Source organism: Silurus aristotelis (genome assembly GCF_946808225.1).
Source record: "Silurus aristotelis genome assembly, chromosome: 11".
Classification (NCBI taxonomy): Eukaryota; Metazoa; Chordata; class Actinopteri; order Siluriformes; family Siluridae; genus Silurus; species Silurus aristotelis.
Genome location: NC_139584.1, coordinates 14211870 through 14235166, shown reverse-complemented (window position 1 = coordinate 14235166; position 23297 = coordinate 14211870). Strand labels below are relative to the sequence as shown.

Sequence of the window (23297 nt, the reverse complement as noted above, 5' to 3'; positions counted from 1 at the left end):
TTTTTTTTTTGTCTGTGTTGCTACTGCCATTTTGCATAAAGGTTTCAATCTGCTGATTATGGGAATGAAACACAGGTCTAAACACACACACACACACACACAGAGTTCATAGAATACATTTAGCCTAACAGGAAAAAAAAAATAAGCTTCTTAAATCCAGAGACAGAATAACATCACAATTTTTTGTTGGAAAAACTAAGCTTCTGAGGAGGCCTGAGGTGCAGTCAGCATTCCAGTTCAACACAAAGGTGTTCAATAGTGTTGAGGTCAAAGCTCAATAGAGGTCACTTAAGATCTTCTAGTCCAACCCATGGGAACCATATCTCCAAGTTCAACTGAAGAGAAAATGTAATGCTACTACATACAAAACATCCTATACAATTGTGTGCCTTGAACTTTGTGGTAACAGTTTAGGAAAGAAACATAAGATGCAGTTAAACATCACTTCATTTCCAAAACTGTGGATTAAGCAGCCTATAGAAAGCATTCTGCTAGTGCACAATTTGTGTTAAACACACTTAAGTGGCACAAAAGGACAAAGACCATTCCTATAGACATGAATGACGGCAATCGCTGCGGCAATTTGTCAGAGCTTAAACATTTTATAAAGGTTTATTCATCACTACACATGTCCTCAAATATAAAAAATAATTGTCACGCACGCATGACATGTCAGAAAGAAGAGCTTACTTGCCATCAAGCTTATTTCTTATCACTCTTATGTTATGTGGCATTAAAAAAAAAGCAGTAAAAAAGCACTTCAGGCACAAAAAAACAACAAAAAAAAACTAGTTGTCAAGTTGTCATGCATTTCTTCAGACGTCAGCAGGGAACACAGAGCACGAACCGGCTCACGTCGGCACATGCTCAAGAGCACACCTGCAGTAAGACAAAGAAGCATGCATGCACTATAACACACTTTCCTCACACACCTGCCTTCCTGTCAGCATTATTAAAGCTAAGCTACACCCTGAAACACTACTACTTTTATGTATTTTGCAGTGCTAATCTGTATTTTTATTATCCCTGAGAGGTTAGCATTGCAATGAGTACAGGACTATCCCAATTACAATGGTAATTAATACGGGAGAAAATCAATGATAAAAAATAATAATGAGATTTTACTGTTACTGTAACTAATTCTTTTCCAAGAAAATTGAATGTCATTAATAAAAATTCCAACATAAAAATGGCAGCCAATTCTGGAATTAAAGTACCAGAATGCAATGCACCTATTCATCACTTGTTCAATTGTGTTTACATATATTTAGGAACTTATTTGTTTGATAAGGGTGTACATATGAGGAAGTGAGAGAGCTACACAGATCTAAAGCACTGCTGCTTTGGTCTCTTCGAGTAGAGCTGAAGGGCTACCCTCCTGGCCAGTATCAGCAGGTAGTCAAAAGTAGCTCAGGAAACAATCGATATAAAAACAGACGAGCATGTTAATGTTTAAACTAAATTACATTACAAAAATCACATTTGGAAAGCATTAAAGATTACATGTTAATTAAAAAAATGACAAAGTGCCCCTGAACACTATTTGATGTTCTGGTTTATATGGACTTGCTGCCTATTCTACAAGATGGTATCAAAAGAGTTTCGAGACTAGTTTTGTAACATGCCAACAGATGGCAGCACGAGGCTGCACGCACAATCACAGGGAGCATCGACCTTCATAGGTCAGTGTGCCAATAGACATCGTCCTGTGTACATCGGGAGCTGTGCAACTTGTGCTATTCTGAAAATGTGCGTCACCACGTCTGCTATTCTGATGTGCACCCAACCTACTCGCCAGATTTGGCTCCTGCGGACTTCGCCCTCTTCCTGAAGATGAAGATCCCGCACAAAGGTCACCGTTTTTTGACACCACTGCGGAGATCTAGCACGGAAAGCAGAAGGTGCTTGACACTATTCGAAAAGAACACTTTCAGGACACATTCCAGACGTAGAAGGAACACTGGGAGCACTGTATTTCTGTGCAAGCTGACTGTTTTAAAGGTGTGTTAATGAAGATAAATAAAGTACTTTTTTGAAAACAAAGCTAGTATCGTTTTTTTTTATACCACCTCCTATTATAATTAAGGAGGAGAGCAAAAGGTCCTTCGGCTACTTTCACACAAACAATGAATGCAGCGACAAAGCAACCAGAGACGATTCATTTTCAATGAGAGTTGGCGAATTCCACTTGAATTTACAATTACATTTAGACAAGTTTCTGAGGAAAAAGTAGTAGTTCAGGATGACATTAATGATATAGCCTGAAACAAAACCAACTCAAGAAGCTATCACATTTGAAGTTTTGGCTATAGGCTACTATCTAATGAATTTTTCGACCAACCTTGTAATTAGCAGTTGAGAGCCTACAACACACATTCATTCCATGTATAGAGTAGCAGCCTGTTTTGAGTGGTTTTAAAAGCACATTTGCACACCTGTGTCCAATACTGCAAGTTAGTTTGCCAGGTTTCAGTCAAACTACATTTCAATAACTACACAAAAGACCTGAAACTAGCCAAAAATTCAGGCAATGGAAACAAGAGACATTTTTCTTCTTTTTTTTCAGCTTTTATTTGGGAAAAGTTACCATGGTGCACATGCATTTCTGAAGTACAAACTCTTACACATTTACAGATTTGTCTGTGAAAATGTATTAGATTCAAATCCATATTTATTTAAAAAACAGCATGAGCTGAGTAACCGGTTTCCTCCAACAAGAGTGTTCAGAGAGCGAGCATTGGGCACCATGATAACTGTATATAAACCTCTAACAGTACCTGTTGCAGTGCCCCGTTTTTTTGTAGAAAAAAAATGTATGGTGCTAAATAGAGAAGAAAGCCTGCTACTTCATCATTGATCTTGAAAGAGAAGCAAATCAACAGGACACTGGCTTCTATTTCTCTATAAGAGCTTTCTTTTTAAGTCATTTAAATCCATGGAATAAATATGTGCCCCTTCCAAACCATCTACAGTATACACTATTTTAAAGTTCAACATCGAAATGATTGCAAATGTACTTTCCAGAAATTCCATTACCACAGAAAAGCTTAATTAACATAAAAGGGCATTTAGGTAACATATCAGAATGAATGTTAAAAAAAATACAATGAGATTTCTATGTGCTGACAAGCAAATGGAGAGGTCGCTTGATCACAAACAGAGAGAAAAGCTGGCAACGGGAACGATTTGCCAATCAACAATCAGTGTTTAGAAGAATGCTTGCGTGATCGGTGTGCGACTGATGCATGCTAATCATACAGCTGATTGGATATTACCATGCACTGTCGGGATGGTAGTTACAAACGACTTGAACAAGCAAGCAAGAGAAATTACATCGATATTAATGCACAGAATTTAGTTACGTAAGCCTGGTTAGTTTCAGAGATACACAAAAGTACACACATCATTTACTCAAGTTGAAGTACAGATACTAATGTTTTAAAATACTCTGGTAAAAGTTGAAGTACTGACTAAAATTTTCCACTCATGAAAAGTAAGGAGGTTTGGGTTTAAAGTTTCATGAACTTAAGTCAAAAGTAGCCATTACTACTACTTGTTTTAGTGTCACGCTTGTAACTGGACGTCACATCATATTAATATATCAATACAAAACAATTTAAATTTTTGTTATCTAATGAATGTATTCAGGCTGAACATTCACCATATAGAACACAAGCAAAGCAAAGATTATGATGCTCAGGAATGGTTGTTAGCTTCGCAGGCTAGCCTAGCCAGGAAATGATACACCAGTGGTAGGTTGAAAAAGCCATTAAAAAAACAAAAAAATGTGGTTGATGGGCTGAAAAAAATATTGATCGTGTCAGCAAATATATTAAAACTAAAGTCGTTTAAAAGCATAAGAAGTAGAAAGTACAGATATTTGTACAAAAAATTTAATGAGTAAAAGGAAAATGTTTGTATCACTATAAGTCTCTGAGGCACATAAGTACATTTAAAATTGTACTTGTAATTGTGATCTAGTCACTCAAGACACATGTTAATATTACTCATATGACACTAGTTAGGTTCTACCACACACACACGCACATTGACTAATAAGCGTTAGCCAATTCATTATCCACAAATTCAAACCAAATGAAATTTAAGTGTAAACAGAGAACACTGTAAATGTGACACCACAAAACTATGTAGACATCAGAAGGGATCCCCCTGAAGGCACACCCATATTCTTTAGAGATAGTCTACCCACAGCTGACTTGTCACATGCATCAGGGTGTCTGGCGAAGACAGGCTCTTTTTCACTACTTGACAGCACATTAGCTGCTCAGGTATTCACTAAGCAGTGTCTTTTACAAAGGCAGGTTTAAAAAAAATAGAGACGTGTTTACATTCGCTTTACAGTTTCCATGAGCTGTCGAATAGATTTCAAGGTTAACTGTGGTACAAAAGGGAGACCATCACTCAGGAATGCCAGAGGACTGTACTCATTGCTTTATCAAAAAGAACAATCTCATGAAACTCTGTTACTGTTTTGATCAAAAAGTAAGGAAATGCCTTACTTTGCCAGAGAGAAGGTAGAGTTGGGGATTAGAACTCCACGGCTTCACTTAATGAGAACAACGTTAGACATTTCTGTTAATCCATCCAGAACACAAAAAATGTTGTTTCAAATCGGTAATTGTAATTGGAGTCAAGGCCGTGCAGTTGGGGAGCTGGATCCTCATTTGTAGACCTTATGCTAGGCAAGGCACTGCGTGGTCTAGAGTTTAAGTAATCCGCTACTATTTCCACTACCTTAAATCAGCAACTCCGCCAAAATAAACTCGGCTTGATTCAGACTGCGGTAGTACATGAAGTACAACATATAGTTCTATCTGGTGCTCCAAGCTAGGATCCAGTCTGAAATATTGATGGTAATCGTCTAGAGTTGCACACAGGTTAAACTCTGCAAAGCCAAGATTCCTGTGAAAGACTAATAATGTGCTAGTGAAATGCTGCCAATACAAAGTCTACAATGCAATTAACCTCATCGCATCGCTGTCTGGTTACCCGGACGTTTCGCTGTTTGCAAACAATCTGCAAACTTCTACCGGGTGACAGATTGTGCGTCTCGATTCGTCAGGCTTTGATCCTGAGAGTGCAAGAAAAACGGTCGGTCAAAATCCCTAGCAATAATATCCGCTGTCAGTCTGCAGCAAGGATTTTAGGAATCTCTGCGCTTGAACCTCAGTTATGTGTCTCAGCGGAGGTCTAGGGAGGGAGGGCAGATCTCTTGGCCTGGTGAAATCAGATTAAGTGGAACGGCAGGCCTTCTCCGGGTGTCATGGAATGAAGGAGTGTAAACACAGCGTGAATATGAGCCCCGAGCTTTAAATTGCCTCATCCATTTTGCAGTTAGAGCCACGGATCCTTCTTTAGGGACAACGTCCAACGACTTCTTACCCACATATAGCTCCCATATGTGACGCTTTGGAGCTTGAGTGATCTGCTTGCATTTCCACTGCATTAAATCAGCCCTTCAACCAAAGTCAACCCTCTGTACTATTTAGTTTGATCGAGTCTCCAGTATAGCTGCACAGTGCGCTGGCCATTCTTTTGAACTTTTTTGCTTTCCCATTTTCAAAAGAGGACCTCAGGCTTATTTCAAAGTTATAAGAGCAAAGGTCTGTAGATAGTGTTTCAGTTTTGGCAGACGTATCAGTGTAGAAGTGGCTATATAATGTACAGGCCCTGATCTCAAGCCACACTCTTCAAGAGACAGTAACCTTTGATGCAGATAGAGAGTAAGTAGGGCCCTGTCAACTAGGCAGGAATGTACTTATAAAAACAGTGTGCATTCTACATTAAACTATGGTATATTTATTAAATGGAGGATCAAAAATTATTAAAAGTGAGAGTTAAAAAGAGAAAGCATGACAGAACATGAAAGGTTTATAATAATAATTTTTTTTTTTTTTTAAAGAAGTATAACTTTTGCCTTTTGCAGTTACTAAACAGTCCTTTGAAACAAATCTCCTTTATTCCAGATGCAGGCATGCTCAGCATTCTTTCATTTGTGTGTACACATGGTGGCTGGAATGTAAAGGGGGGGTTTAGAAATTTCCTCTCTAAAGGATTTAAAGAGTAAAAAAAAACTCATCCCTGACGATTTGATTAACAGCTGTCTTTCGTGCCAAAGTCCCTTTGCTCTCAAAGACTTCGTTTCTGTCGCACACTTCTTAGGTTACTCAGCAATCATAGATGGAGGAGAGAAAGAAAAGAACCTTAGAAAATGTGAGTCAGAGACAGAGAGAGAGAGAGAGAGAGAGAGAGAGAGAGAGAGAGAGAGAGAGAGAGAGAGAGAGAGAGAGAGAATGAAAGAATGAGAACACTATTTAAATGGTGTTATCTCAGCCTCCCTTTAGGCCTGGCTGGTCCAGCACATTCCAAAAGCCTCACGTCCATCGCCCACATTATACTCCGCACCACTGGGATTCGGATCGCCTTCCCCCATATGGTCATTTTAAAAGAGCTTGATCAGCTCAAGTGAGCAAACATACGGACCCAAAGCCTAGGGCTGAACACGTCCAAAAAATAATGCCAGGTTTTTTCAAAGACATGCAGACAGGTCACGAACAAGGTATTACCTGGAATTATGAGCTTTAAAAGTTCGGTGGGGATAATCAACAGTAAAACGAAGTCTACTAAGGTATCATCTGAAATAACAGACACAAAAATGTACCCAGTTCCAGGTGCCACTGGTGACGAAAATATACTGTATATAGAGATTTGACAAATGAACAGAGGAAAAACAAAAGAAAGTAGTTAAAGGTTGGGCCACAGTGAGGCACCAGGATTTCTATTGGGTTTATAAATATGCTGAGTGTAAAACCAATGACATGTACATACATTTTCACATTCACTAAACTGTTTAGTGAGCTCGTGTACCCTGTACACAGGGGCTAAATCATCTGCATGAATCATACCCATCAACATAGAAATGTTTCTTTATAGGATGAATGTGTTCAGTTATTAAAGAAAACCATGTCAACACAAAGTGTCACTACAGCCTAAAAAAAGCCTGAATTTGCTACCTGTGTGCAAATATTTCCTTTAATAATTATTAGAAAAGTGTGCTGGAGAAGAAATACTGTACAGTGGCCAAGCACTTCATTGTGAAGTTGTGTAGAAGTGAGATCTAATAAGCATATCCAATCAAATATAACTTAGTTTTAAGAAAAATAGCATTTTGAGATGGGCCTAATGCTAATTTGCCTAACATTAGCAACTCTATGATCATTAAATCTTGATAACTGTGTCCACTTCTAAGCAGTTATAAAGCTTTTAATTAGTCCCACCAGAATGTACAGATAAAAAGAATGTACATTTTAAATTTGCATTCTGGGGTGTCATGAAAGTTCATAGAGTAATCTATAAAAAAACAAAAACAAAGGTGATATTTCATAATCAAATAGCACAACAGAAAGGGGTTTCATTAGGGGTCACCACAGTGGATCATCAGTCTCCATACCCTCGTCCTGTACATCTGCCTCTTTCAAACCAACTACCTGCATGTCTTCCCTCACCACATCCATAAACCTCCTCCTTGGCCTTCATCTTTGCCTCCTTCCTGGTGGCTCCATCCTCAGCATTCTCCTACCGATAAACCCCATGTCCCTCCTCTGCACATTTCCAATCTATCTCAATCGGACCTCTTTTACTTTGTCCCCAAAATGTCCTACATGCACTGTCCCTCTAATAAACTCACTTCTAATAATGTCCATCCTCTGCTTCAAATTACTACTAATAGAAATCCTAGGTAACATGTCAATACTGAAGTAGCATCACACACACACACACACACACACACACACACACACACACACACACACACACACACACACACACACACACACACACACACACACACACACCTTAACCCAACTATCGATTTATAACTGGAAATACTGAAGACCCAAGAAAATGTATTCTACTGCAATACTGCAATTAATCGGCATCACATTCATGGTGTATTCTTGCCTTAGTGTTCCCGGGGCAGACTCTGGATCCACCATGACCCTGAGAAGTCACTGAGTGATTGATTCTAGTGTGCCACTCAAAAATCAGCTCCTTTTTATGACGACATATTTTCCAGTTATAACCTAGCTCGAGGCTGCAATAATAGCTGCAGTTCATGGAGGGCATGCTAATCGTTAGTTAGATGATAAGAATTTTAACATTGACATGCTGGTGCAAAACCCTGGTGCAAGCCCACAAAAAAGTTCTGCATTCCATTCTAATGTATAAAGATTTGTTTATTCATTCATCTTGAGAAAGTGCTTTACCCTGTCCCCTGCTGGGAATGGATTGGACACCAGTCTCTTACAGAGCACCAATGAAGTGATAAACCTAGATGTGGGGAAAATAGGCAACAGCTGATAACTTCAACACTGATGAAACCATAATGAACATTTGATGTCACCTCGATGAGGAGGGTTCCTCTCAAGGTATGTTTCTCATATCATCTCATGGAGTGTGTCCTTGCTGCGGTCACCTGTAGCTTGCTTATTAGAGTTAAACTTATAGGCATACACTTATGTATTAAACATTTATATACATTATTAACCAATTTATTTATTATGTCTATTTAGGCATTTAGCAAATAAAATTACATTTCACTCAGATAGTAACCTGATTTCTGGACTGAAGTAGATTGAATCTTACACCCACCTAGTAGCTGTGAGGCCATAAAGCTTCCAGCTGCACAACCCCAAAAAAAGAAAAAAAAAAAAAAAAAAAGGATATAAGAATTTCTACAGAATTTTCTGACATGAAAAGATGAAAGAATGTCAAAAACCTTATGTACAATCTTTCCTCTATTACTGAATTAAAATTCAGCAGCTATTGTACAGTAACAGTCCAGGGATGTCACCTTATTTCGAGGAACAGGTGAGACTGAAATATTGCCAGCACTTGAATCTCCACATACATTCTGCCTCTGGGTTAATCGTCATCCTTTTATATTTTTAGACAGGTATAGCCACACCTTGCCTATAGAAAACGACCTAAAACAATTTGATTCAGCTTCAGAAGACCAGTGAAACTGTAAAGACCTTCCGGTGATTTTTCATGAGGCCATACACCAGGTGGAGAACATAAAACATTTGGTGGGTGGCAGTTTTATGAGAGTCTGATCCTAAAGGTTGGTTTTATGACTTGTTAATTCTCAGAATACTTTACATAGATTTTGACACATGGTTTAAAATGGTCTAAAAAAGGCTAATGTGAAATCAGAGAAAGAAGTGTCAGGCTATATAAGATCAGCTACTAGCAAAGAAACAAAGTCAATTCTAGGTAATAGCCTGTGTTGTGCTATTTATGTGGGTCAATATTTGATAGAAGTAAGGCTGTGAAATGTAAAAGGCTGATAACATTAAAGCAGAGGTCAACAAAGAAGCGTAAACATAACATTAATTTTCAGTAATTTTTTTTTAAAGAATAATAAACAAATTATTAATTCAGTGTCAAGGAAAAAAGTGATCCAAGTGGCATGCTAGAATATTAACTAGCCTTTACTTTGGGTGTGTGTGTGTGTATTTACAGTATCTCACAAAAGTGAGTACACCCCCTCAAATTAATCTTCTCAAGGGACAATTCTATAGAAATGAAACTTGGATATATTTTAGTAGTAGTCAATGTGCACTTTTAATGTACTCTAATAATAACTCAACATACAGCCATTATTGTCAAAATAGCTGCCAACAAAAGTGAGTACACCCTAAGTGAACAGGTCAAAACTGTGTCCAAAGTGTCAGTATTTTGTGTGAGCACCATTGGTCTTTAGCACGGCCTTAATCCTCCTGGCCATGGAATTTACTAGAGCTGCGCAGATTGTTGCTTGGATCCTCTTCCACTCCTCCATAATGACATCACGAAGCTGCTTTATGTTGAACGCATGGTGCGTCTCCACCTTCTGCTGAGACATACTTGGCGACTACATCCCCTTCACCTTCGGCTTCCTCAGCAAGGCAGTTGTCATCTTGGCAGTGTGTTTGTAATCGTTATAATGATGGAAAATTAGTATTTTGACAATAATGGATGTATGTTGAGTTATTTACAGAGGACAGTAAATTTGTACTGCAATACAAGCTGCACAATGATCAACTGACTATCCAAATTTCATTTCTTGATCGTCCCTTTCGAGGAAGTTAAATTTCTATAGTATTGCCCCTGAGAAGATATTCTACAATGTGACATACTGTATATATATATATATATATATATATATATATATATATATATATATATATATATATATATATATATATATATATACACACACAAAATATGTGAATACTTGATAATTTCACTTTTAATAATTGCTTATGCTGTTATAAAACCTCCACTTTTCTGGGAAGATGTTTTACTAGATTTTGGAGAGTTCTTGTGGAGATTTGTGCTCATTCCGGCACAGGAGTGTTAGTAAAGGCTGGTACTGATGTAGGTGAGGAGGCCTGGCATACAGTCAGTGTTCAAATTCCCTAAGGTGTTCAATAGGGTTGAGGTTGAAGCTCTATAGCAGGCTGCTCAAGATCTTTCACTGGAAACCTATGTAAAGCATATCTTTAAGCAGCTCACGTTGTGTACAGGAATGGAACATGTTTGGTCTCCTAGTTCAAGTGAAGGAAAAATTTAACAGCATTCCAAAGTCATCCAAATTCAACTGTGTGCCTTCTCTGTACTCTGTAACTCTGTAGTCAAATTTTGGGAAATTCATTAGCAGGTAAAAGAAGAAAAAACTAAGTATGACTAAGAGACATCTTGAAATAACTGCTGGAAGTTATTTCACATTTTTTTAATTACTTAGTTTAAGCGGTAGTGATAACAATCCCCACAACATATGACTAACCGAAAAAGACAAACTATTTCTACAGTCACATTTCCGTAGCATCTCACTCCCTTTTATACTGGGCATAAAAAATCAGCAAACCATTTGTTTGTCCAGAACTTAGGAATCCCTTTCTGTGAGCAAACGATGCCCATATTTGCACATCTGACACAAAGAATATTCCAACTATGCTCTGCTACCTCATTAAAAAACATCGTAAGGGACACAATTTGAGTCGATTCAAAAGGCCAGGAAAAAGGAAGGGCCCTTCCTGTGTGTCTTAATCAACGCCTGCGTCATGACGTGCTGAAGATCGGGAGATAAGCATTCCTCCGCGTGTGTTATTACATCACTCGGGCTGCCGTATAAAAGTGCTCTACGTGACTTTTCAACAATGCACACCAGTAGTGATCGTTACATGCATCCCAGACGTCTTTCCTACGACTTCCTTTGATCAACACACGGATAATTCTGCTACAGGAAGAGGTTTTGTGATAAAAAGAGCCCACAGAGAACTTTAGTTTATCATGATGCAGGGAGAACAGAAAGGTTATGTGGGTACTTGGAGGGAAAAAAAAAAAACAAAGCGCACACAAACATCTCCACTTACTTTTTAATCTTTAGTTTCCTGCCCTCCCCCTATTCTTATCTCAGTAGAGAATGATGCCCCCCTGATTGCTGTGTCCCAAACCCTGACTATAAATGAACTAGCATGATATAAAAACAGCATCTGGCTTGGCCCCAAGGACTCAGGCCCACATACTTCCCAGTTTTTAGATTAAATAGCTCTTTTCTCTGATGTAGTTCCAGCAGCTAATGGCTTTTGTTGCTGGAAATAATCCACACATCCTCTCCCACATCCTAGGGGAATGGCATCTCAAAAGAACCCCATCTCCCACCCCCAGCCAAAATTTGTTGACCACTCTACTTCCTCAGATTTGGTACGACTTGGCTTTTCAAAACAAGACCTGGAGGACTGTACCATTCCCAGCGGAGGTGACCCAACTACTGCTGGGACTCACACGGGGCAAAATAGAGGAAAAAACGACAATCTGTTTCTCTCACTAACAACATGTCTGCTGTCATCCAGTGGAAAATAAGATGTGAGGTGACTAATAGATGATAAAGTACCTCCAGAAATCACCTTCGAGGAACCTGTGCACTTTTACGTTTAATCTTTTAAGCAAGATTTTAAGCAAACAAAGCGAGCAAAATTTGGAAATGAAAACTAGTAGCAGTATGACCACCCTGTAGATGAAATACACCTATTACTAATCAGAATGCAACATTTTCTCCCTTGTAAACTAATGGAACCTGCCAAAGGCAATGTGTAATGACTTCATTTCCTGTGGAACATGTAATCCCGGCCAGAGAGATGGTGGGAAGCACAAGAACACACCTTCGGCCACCCAAGTGCATGTTTAGTCGACGTGCAGCTAAACAGCCTCCCTTCGTGTTTTTTGCTTATTTTTCAGGACGTGAGTCATACCAAATTATAAGGCAGGTCTCTGTATTAAATTCAAGCCTTAACTTAACTTGTTAAGTTTATTAAAATATGCAAAGCTTGAGAAAGTATGTTCTGCAATACACTCTAAACAAGAATATATTAAAATCAGTGGTCATAAAGCAGTTTGCTGATCTCTTTAGAGCACAACTATGAAAAATATGGTTCACTTATATAACAATCTTCACACAAAAAAAAAAGCAGAAACGGGTTTACCATATGTCACACGTATAAAAATGTGCTTTTCAAGCCAGAAAAATATTGACGTATATATGTACATATACATATATATGACGAATATTGATAAAGACTATTAACTGGATTTTTCAGCCAGTTGTTCTGTCAAAAGACTAAACATCAAGGCATAATGTATTTGAAAACCACTTAAAATAGTGTCTGGTACAACAAATTGCATAGTTCTTCCTCATACCAAGGGAACTGAGACACAATGCATGGTGCATTAATGTTCCTTTCTGATCCGGAGTCCCCAGCTTACAGTGGAAAATGCCAGGAACACAATGCAAAGTAAACATGGAAAATATGCACAAAAGACAGCATGGATTACTGCTGACTGGGAATGATGTTTGTGATGCTTATCTTTTTAATGTTATTTGGTTTTGCAGGAAACACATGGGCCTTCTAAATTATGTTGTTTTACACATGATGTAGAACGAAGAATGAAGCCACAAAACGTGTTGCTAGACACCAAAAAGACCTACCTGGCCATGCCCAGACTGGAGAACCCTGAAGGTACAATGAGCACATCCAGGCGGGAGAATGGGTGGGTCGCTAATACAGTGTGAGCAGCAGCCAAACAGAAGGGCAAGAGAGGCAGGAGTATGGATTCAGCCTTGTTCAGATGACAGGACGGGGCAAAAACTCTGTGCGGTATGACCACCTGAGTAACAGAAGTTTTGTGCGTGAAACGGCATGGATAATCCACGTGAGCGCAAAAAGTTTCCTCATCCGTTTTCGAATCTTCCTCCTTGTTATGAGGGCTTTGCTTTTTGCTGCTTTGGATCTCAGGCCAACTTCCTGAATAATCAAAGTTTCTGCTGTAATACATAAGTGTCAAAGGTTTCAGTACAACACAAACAACTTCACATCACATGCTAAAGACAGAGAAAACAACTCACTGGTCTAATTTTGTACAAGGCACCTCACTTTTCCCCTCTTCAGAGTTGCAGAGCAAAGATTTGACTTCCTGCCATTTACCAACTGCTATAGTAAAAGTCGAGGCAGGCATCGGCATAGTAACGTAATAATCCCAGTGTAAAAAACCTGATAGAGGAAAAGTAGCTGTTATCAAGCAGATGTCGGTTTGAGTATTCATTTTAGCTGGAAACAAGTCAAGTTTATTTTGTATAGCGCTTTTCACCACAGACATTGTCTCAAAGCAGCTTTACAGAAATCAACAGTTAAGTTGAATGGTGTGCTATTATTAGAAACAAATACAATGCTTTTCACAGGACCTGTCTCATCAGGTAGAGGAACATCTTGATTCTCACCACTCATCAGAACCGTATATTCACACGGGGCTTTCACACGGGCTCGCCATGTCGACATTGCAACAGGTGGTTCTTGGCAGGGGAAGAGAGCTCTGTTATTGATTGGTGAACCCATGGTGTAAACACAGCATCTAAAAATGTGAGAAAGGAGTACAACAAGATTAAATGAGGAAACAGAATCACATGGATTTATTCTCATTTTATTTACTGTTAAAGCTGTTTTCATGGTAACAATAAAATAAAAGAATCACACATTTCCGATTTCATTTATAATGAATACACAACAAAGATCACAACAGAGTATATGTATTTACATTTTGTCAAATAATAGTGAGAGAATCGTATAAATAGCTCACTGTAATTGGCTCATTAACACACAAGCACAACCTGCCCACACTCTGGGTTCATCCCAGCTTACACTGCACAATTCAGAGACGCTCACAAGCCAATTGTTGCAGGTCCAACTCAAATCCCAAGCTTTTATTATGCAACGAATTCAGCATGCTTATGCGCTGGCCTAAAATGGTGACTTGTTACAAAAAACTATTAGCTAAATATGATCTTTTAATTCGATCCATATGGAGTTTTGCATGATATTCCTGTGCTGGTTTCCTTTAGGTTCTTCAGTTTTCCCTTACCATACTAAAGATTTGACAGAAGGTGGTCTGGCTGTGCTGAATAACTTTAGAGAGAAGGAGTGTGAACGTTTGTCCACAGTGCTCACTGTGATGAACTAGTGTCTTCCCCAGGGTTTATTCCAGCCATTTACTCAGTGTTCCTGGGACAGGATTTAAATCCATTTGGGCCTCAGTAGGATAGTGCCTAGGATTCACAGTTAATGAAGTACATTTTCTGGTGTAAAAACAACTTCAGATAGGTTTTATAGACACCCTTGGAAAACTAAAAGTTTAAATAATGAATTTACCACCTAATCTGATGAAACTCCGTGAACAGTAAAATATATTAATCTGGCCCTTTTTTCTATTTTGTTTATGTTTTTTTTGTGCTTACCTGCCATCTTGGTCCTTGGTCCACCTCACAGAGCCTCCTGTAGGCTTTGTTTCAAACCAGATCCTGAGTGTGCGAGGGAAGGCATGAGGGGAACAAACGCCCTTCTTCCTGATTTGAAGACTCCACTGGTCCGTGTGAAACAGTAAAGGCTCAGTTTGACTGGCAGCCTGGGCACGGCTACACTGCAAATACAGATCCTGTTGCTGTCTCCATCTGGCTGAAGGAATAGAGATGAGCCTCTGCACTAAGCCAAAGGAATCCTGAGAGGAATCTGTAGCCACATGATCAACCTTAAGAAGTTCCCTGAGCTGAGATACAGTACACACATCCACTTCTTCCACCTTGGACACTGACAAGTCACAACAGTCTAAAATCAAGGTGAAGTCTTTACTCACATCTTCCCATGGCACGTTTTTGTTTCCTTGTAAAACCATGATTTCAGGTCCGTGAGTAACAGTAATCTCTTTGGCTTTTTCACTCTCATGAACATTCAGAGAGTTACGAGCACCTTTCTGGGATGGAGATGCGGAGTCGAAATCCTCTGTCCTGTCAGCTCTTTTACAAGGCTCTAGAAACAGGACAATACTGCCTCCAATGACCTCTGTCTGAAAATCAACACTGAAGTCCAGCACATAGTGTCTGACCAGGATATGATTTGTGTTCGCTCTCAAAGGCAGGTCATCCTTACTGGGCTCCAGATCATTGTGCTGGTTAGACTCCATCTTTCAACATATGTATAATATTTTTGGTTGAGGTAAAGGACACAATGTATGCCACAGCGCCCGTAACGTATTGATTCTCATTCCACGATCACTGATGTTTATGTGAATATCTCCATGCATTGAGTAATGTCAATCTGAAAATGAAGAATTAAAGGTCATAAATGTAAATTCAGATTTGATATCCTATTTATTTGGGTAAAGCTTCTTTTGGACAATGTCCATTGTTAAAAGTGTTATATAAGTAAAACTGAATTGAACTGAATAAATGTACACCTGACCATCACATCTGAACTTGGGCCTTCTGCAAAAAGCTAAAGCAAAGTTTGAAGCACACAATTGCCTACAATGACTTTAAATGCTGCAACATTACTTTTCAACTCTGGAAGTCCTAAGAGGCCATGCGATGCCTGAGCTCGACATAAGAGTTGTTTTTCTGTTATCACGACTTAATCTGATCTTGACATAACAAATGTCGCTTTCTTGTTATCACGACTTAATTTTCTCGTGATCTTGGCATAACAAACATTGTTTCTTCGTGATCAGTATTTGATTGTTTGGTGTATTCGGCATGTTCTAGAGGCAGCATCATTGCAGCATCATGGATGATCACATTTGCTTTTAATTTGCTCAGGGACTCACTTACACATAAGTGTCAAGTCAAGTCAAGTTTATTTTTATAGCGCTTTTCACAACAGACATTGTCTCAAAGCAGCTTTACAGAATTTAACAGTTAAGGTGAACGATGTGTATTTATCCCAGATGAGCAGCCAATGGTGAATGTGGCAAGGAAAAACTCCCTTAGATGTTATGAGGAAAAAACCTTGAGAGAAACCAGACTCAAAAGGGGAACCCATCCTCATTTGGCTGATATCAAGTACGTGATTATAGTCTTTAAACAATACAGAACAGTGGAGAGAAAACTAACATGAGCACTGGAGTGTAAGATTATGAGTAATGTTCTTTCTACAGTCTTTTACAGTCATTTATGGGTTTAAAACTAGAAGGTACTGAGAAACTTATTAAATTGCAATATTTGCGATCATCACAGATCCAACACCAGCTACTCCATGCCAGAGCATTTATACACTCAAGGAGGTCCAGACGTGACCAGACACTCATACAGAGAGACAGAAGTGTCAGACACTCGAGAAGGAGGCTGTCAGTGGTTTGTACATTGCAATCACAAGAAAATCAAGTCGCGAACACAAGAAAACGTCTCATGTCGAGATCGCGGGAAAAAAAGTATGCATGGCCTCTTAGGACTTCTGTACTAATGCTCTGTTTAACTCTGTTGGTGAGTTTGTGACCAGACATTTCTTCGCTCCCTAAGAAAATACTCCATATAACTTTTATGCCACATCACTCCTGAGTTCTTCATTCTGATTGGTCAGAAGGTTTTACTTACACCACTTTATCTGTAGTGCAAGTTGTAATTCAAATCACAAATTTATATGAATGCCCTCAGGTCAATGTATTATTTAATTCGTATAATTATCATTCACGAGGAATTGTATTGTAGACATTATCAGGAATCTAAACCTGAAAATATACCTGTGTGTACAGGTGTATGATTATCCAATTATACCAAGCAGGTGCTAATAATCAATGATCAATTTCATATGTTGGTTGATAGACGGTCATTAACAGAAACAGCTTTGTAGAAGTTTAAAACTGGGTATGGATCAGCCAAACTCTGCTCCCAGGGTGAGGTTCTAAAAGACACTTTCATGTCGCAGGTCATACACCATAGCAAGATTGAGCATGGCACCAAAGACAAGGTCAGTATACTGCATCAGCAAGGTTTCTCCAAGGCAAAGATTTCAAAGCAGACTGGGGTTTCAAGAGAAGCTGTTCAAACTATTTTGAAGAAGCACAAAGAAATGGGAAATGTTTAGGAACGTAGACCCAGCGGTCAGCCAAGTACTTAATGAAGCAGATGCAAGACACGACATGCTTACTTCCTTTCGACATCAGATGTCCAGCAGTGCCATCAGCAAAGAACTGGTGGAAAACAGTGGGACCCAGGTATACCCATCAACTGTCCAGAGAAGTCTGGCCAGAAATGGTCTTCTGGCCAGGGAAAAGGGGATACTTGGAACTAAAAGGGAACATGGAAACAAGGCTAAGCAACTCAACTATGCATTAAAAATCTAGAAATTAGGGTGCAGAAAATGGCAGCAGGATCTCTGGACTGAAGAGTCGAAATTAGACGAATGAGAAGAAAAAATAGTGCAGAGACTGCAGGCAACAGTGAAGCATGGTGCAAGTTTTTGCTGCATTTCAGCAGAGTTGGAAATTTGGTTAGAGAAATACAGGCAGATAATTATCCATCCTGAAATAACATCAGGGAGGTATTATTATTATTCTTCAGCATTACAATGACCCCAAACATACAGCCAATATTATTAAGATCAGCAATGTTCTTCAGCAAAGAAAAGAACAAGGACTCCTGGAAGTGATGGTTTGGTCCCCACAATGTCCTGATCTCAGCATCCACGAGTGTGTCTGCTATTACAAGAAGAAACAAAGAGAGCTGAGGCAGCCTACATCCACAAGATCTGTGGTTTGTTCTTTATGATATTAGGTTCCTTCAAAAACTGTTGTTTTTTTTTGTTTTTTTTACAGGCAAAGCGTGTTCACCAAATATCGATTTGATTTGGATTTCTCTTCTGTTTATTTACTTAATTTTGTTTATTGATAAAAAAAATTAAAGATTAAGATTTCTATTTTTGAAAGCTTTTTTTATTTTACAGCATTTTTCGCATCTGCTTGAAACTTTTTCACAGTATTGTATTGTAATATTCACTAGCAGAGATTAAGTAACGATCTTGGCAACACTCAGTGACAACTCGGTTTCTTGAACGCATCCTGCAACAGTCCATGGGATTTAACGTGATTACTTGTATATTTTAAAATAAACAGTGACAGAATTACGGCAGATATCAGCAATGCGAACATGTTTTCAATATCATAATACTATCACAACAACTTCAAAACACTTAGTGATTTTTCAGACAGCTGGTGATCTCGCGTGTGGATCATTAGCCTGCTTTTATCCGCTTATTAGCCTGAACACATTTCTATCCCGATTTTAACTCTCACGGATTTTCTCCGAAGGAAATAAAACAACACTTCACACAGCATCGAGGTTAAAGCTTGAAACAGTCTGTTGTGTACTGCACCGTGTTGCTGCGTCCACAAACCTGTATCACCCAGTGAGAGGGATTACTTTCCCCAGCCGCAATCCGGAAAATAACTTCCGGGCTCCTGAAACGCGCGTGCTGCATGCTGTGTTTCATTGGAGGAATCCTTTCGAGCTCAAACTATTTAGCCAATCCTAGAGGAGGAGGCGGGATGTACGCGAAAACGGGTGGAAAGCGAGCGTACCAACGCCGGACTATACAGAAGGAAGGTGCGCATGGAGTCGCATATTAAAATACGTCATGTAGCGCATCCGGAAATAGAGACTCAAACACATTCTCTGACATTCTCTCTTTGTTTGAAAACTTAATCTATTTGAGATTTAATATACGTGTGTGCGTGTATATGTGTGTGTGTGTATATATATATATATATCCCGATGTTTAAAAATATATATGAAAGGCATTTATTTGGTTACATAAACTCCCCTAAAAAGTTTCACTGCAAGCCAATACAAGTTCTTCTCACTAATCAACTTTATCTTATGACTGAACATTTCTATCCTGACAAGAAAAGTCTCTTCCAGGGAATCAATGCTCACCTTCACATGGCATGAAGTCTCACTGAATGGCTTTGAGTATCCAAATGATTTCTTCAAAATCCCTGGATCTCATCACTTGCTGGATCTACCTCATCAAAACACTATCTGAGGAAATCAGTTCAGTTTCTCAGTACAGTTTCAAAGATATGTAACATGCACTAAAGCACACTGAAGCTGTTTGTAGTCCAAAAAAACACTATGCTAGTTTTTCCATTTAACCTTTACATATGTACAGTAAGAACAGACAGAACTGCTATAACAGTTACAATTGTATATTTTTTTATTGAATGCTTTGTAATATTATGATACAAAATAAATGTACATCCACATTTTGCTGGAGAAACACACTAAAGGTCGTACAGTTCTCACAGTGTTAGGAGCAGCAACACGTGTAACAGAAAGTAGGATGATGTTTAGAAGTAAACAGGTTACTTTTACAGAATAATGGACAAAGTCCAATCTGCAGGGTCGTCTACGACCAACTGACAACTATGAGCAACTTTTCAGAATAGACACGGGGGGAAAATTGAAACAAAAATCCAATAGGATTGTTTAATGACACATCAGGTTAATAAAAATACAGAAAATAATCAAAACAAACAATGATTAGAAGCTCCATTCATATCTTCTGTAAACCACTCACTGTACTTTATCTTTTTAAATCCCTGTTGACTTATTTTATTGATGATATTCTTTAAAAAAATATGTGTAAAGATAACGTGAATTGTCAAACTCCAGCTGCTTGTACCAGTTAGAATCTAAACGACATCTTGCTATAAATAAAGTAGAACATATATACATCTATTTCATATATCTCTGCTAAAAATATATATTATTGCAGCAAAAGCATGATGAATAATAATAATAATAAAAAAAAATAAAAAAACGGTGTCTAATGTAACCGGGGCAGTTTGTAAATCTTGTATATAGACATGATTTTCACAAGCAGTTAAAAATGCAGCTAAATAAAGACAGTTGGTGCAGTGATGTTGAAGAATTTCAGTACATCGAGTTCAATTTTTTTTTTTGAAATTTCCAGCATTGTAAAAAGTTCTGTTTCTGTGCAGCATTATGTACACAAAATTCCAGTCATTTCACATCACTGGCTTGGCTCTGAAGCGTCGTGAGAAACTCCTCTCATCAGCTCCACACACACACACACACACACACACACACACACACACACACACACACACACACACACACACACACACACACACACACACACACACACACACACACTCTGCAGGAGGCCTTTTTTTTTCCTCTGGGTTATGCAAGATGTCTCTGTTTAACCTCACTCCATTCATTCAGTTGTTTGAACCATCATCTTTAAATGATATATAATAGAATGTTAAATGTAAATATATATGATATCTGTAGATCATGTATATTTTTGTATATGAAGATTTGCAAGTTATTTCACCCCAAAATCATTACTCTGTACAGTACAAAAAAAAAGACAGTACACCCTCCTTCAATGTAGTTTTTTCTTTTATTTATCAGCACCTAAATAAAAAAAAATCAACTATTCTGAATTCTAAACTTTAAAAAAAAATGACTAACGTTATAAAATGTATGTTTTTGTTTGTCACCAGAAGTTATTTGTTGTTTACAGATTAAGGACCATACAATTGAAAAAAATTGATGGAGGGTGTACTTTCTTTTTCTCCATGACTGCATGATCTTGTTTGATGATGATTCAAACCCAATTTTTGCAACAATTTTTGTATATAATCTAAAGTGCTGTACATGTACCAGTAATTATACTAAACTGTTATAAATGCATTTATAACTTGCAGATTTTATGCAAAAAAACAGTAATTTGGTGCTTCTCTGTTCTATTAAGTATTTAAACTTGAGTCCAAACTCAAATCCCAAATCCCTACAAGCTAAAATAATACCTACAGTAAAAGCAGGATGACTGCAAATCAAAACAAAATGTCGGGGGACAGCAAAACAACGTACTGTCAACGTTATGGCAACGTTCATTATCATTTTATACAACTTATATATAATATCACGATTTTAACATAAACTAATACTGTACATGAATCTCTGCTTGAGGCATCAAGTCGCCAGCGGAGCTGCTCTTTCACTCCAAATTGTGAAACATCTTCCCTTTCTCTATTTGAGAACTTTTTCCTCTCATCTCCTCCATTCTCATGAACCGTCCTCCTGAATCCGCCGGAAGCTGTGTCGTTTCAATGAGTCCCTGTTCCGAACAAGACAAGAAGGCTGATGAAGAAGGTTTCAAAGGACAGCTAGGACTCACTCAACAGATTAGATGTTAGAACACCTCAGGGACAAGTGACACTGTAATGAAGTGGCATAAAGGTATAAAGCATAAATTATGCTACTATATCTGAGCTGTGATGTCACGTATACATGAGTAAATACATTAAAAGACGGTCCTGTCTGAAAGCTCAATTCTGATTTTCTTTTAGAAAATTGTCCACATTTTCTATCAGCTCATGCTTCTAATATACAAACACAGAATTTTTTTTTTGCTGAATTCATAAGTTAACTAGGAACATATTTACATCCTACGTTCTTTCCACAATTTTTTATTTTATTTCTCAAGCCACTTAACAAGTGGAAAAAAACATAAAATGCTATTGCTAAAGCATCTATCTATCTATCTATCTATCTATCTATCTATCTATCTATCTATCTATCTATCTATCTATCTATCTATCTATCTATATATCTATACATACATACATACATACATACATATACATACATATACACACACATACATTAACTGTACACCACTGTAGGTGTTTGTTTTTGAGGACGGTCTCAACAAAGGCCTTTGTGTTTTTCCTCTAATACAGGGAGCAGAAGAAGTACCTGTTCTCCAGACGGGGTTTGACAATGGGCTTGTAGAGTTCTGGGATCTTCCTCTCCAGCATGGGCCTCAGGTTCTCCCTTAATTTATTGTAGTTCTTCTTCAGCTCCTGCTGATACTCTCGCTGGTCTGGTGTGATCAGGTGCTTGTTCTTCTCAACTGCCTCGCCACATCTACGCCAAATATATGTACTTAGTGAGCTGCACGTGAAGGACATGGTTTATGGGTGATTCTTACAAAAGTATGTTATTATATATAAGCTTCATTGTGATTTAATGCACCTCAGTGCTGAAACTACAGCACGTGCTTCTGAATCCCACCTCCTGCTTTACTACACACGTCAGCTGAGGTGTGATCTGGGTGATGGTAGAAAGGTTTACTACTATGCGGATTTATTAACATGTGCTGTGGTGTAAACCAAGTGTAAAGTGAAGTGCAGAGTTGTCAAACTGGTGGTCACATGACGGGACAGAACACCATGTCTAATAGCCAAAATTCAGGCCAACAGTACACAAACAGGATGTGGTCGACACTTGAACCTGTATCATTGTACTTTACAATCTAACTAGCTGGCTATATGTAATTATCTTTTACTAGCTATCACATTATCGTCTAGTCAATTCAGTTTTCTAGGGGAAAAACACACACATCTCCTGCTTCTACAGCTTCTACAGAGCACATTGTTTCCTACCTCTACCTACTTCTACTTCTAGCTGATGAATTTATGTTTTGGATATATTCGCACCATGGATAAAGAAGAATCAGCGGCTGTAAAGCCTGCTCTCTCTGATAGCAAGGAATTCTCATTTTAAGGTTTTAAAAGTTCATTCTGGTATTTGTGGTCCTGGGGGCCTTATAAGATGAAATGTGGCTGAAGAAAAAAAAACCACAAAATGTGTCAGCAGCTGTAACATTTGTACACTACATTCAGCAATGTACTACATTCAGATCAGGAAAATATGCTGAACTAGTGACAGCAAATTTTCACAGTGAGAATCTGCATTTAAAGCAGATAGAATTTGAAAGCACACACAGTTAAGTAATCTTGTCCAACCTCAAAGTAAGATCAGTTATCTATAGTAATCGAATGTGGAAAGAAAGCGCAGCTTTCATGTAGTGGTTAAAAAG

The 23297-nt window shown here is 38.3% G+C and overlaps 2 protein-coding genes across 6 annotated transcripts in view; both read right to left on the bottom strand.

The window, feature by feature from the left end:
• Nucleotides 1–18875, bottom strand: part of aopep (aminopeptidase O (putative)) — a 74000-nt gene extending 55125 nt beyond the window's left edge. Inside the window, exons 1-5 of one of the 3 annotated variants that reach the window (XM_083553647.1) lie at nt 18777–18875; nt 14852–15707; nt 13805–13971; nt 13469–13613; nt 13052–13387 (exon numbers count right to left, since the gene is read on the bottom strand). In XM_083553647.1, the coding sequence (XP_083409773.1) occupies nt 13052–13387; nt 13469–13613; nt 13805–13971; nt 14852–15573 (1370 nt within the window). In that variant the 5' untranslated portion in view covers nt 15574–15707; nt 18777–18875. Of the gene's footprint in view, nt 1–13051; nt 13388–13468; nt 13614–13804; nt 13972–14851; nt 15708–17124; nt 17632–18776 lie in introns of those variants that run through there. The other 2 variants (XM_083553649.1, XM_083553648.1) reach the window with 2 other exon arrangements.
• Nucleotides 18876–19577: 702 nt separating this feature from the next.
• Nucleotides 19578–23297, bottom strand: part of dock8 (dedicator of cytokinesis 8) — a 64156-nt gene continuing 60436 nt past the window's right edge. For all 3 annotated transcript variants that reach the window (XM_083553608.1, XM_083553610.1, XM_083553609.1), the window contains 2 exons: nt 22172–22342; nt 19578–21530 (listed from right to left, as the gene is read on the bottom strand). In XM_083553608.1, the coding sequence (XP_083409734.1) occupies nt 21479–21530; nt 22172–22342 (223 nt within the window). In that variant the 3' untranslated portion in view covers nt 19578–21478. The remainder of the gene's footprint in view (nt 21531–22171; nt 22343–23297) is intronic.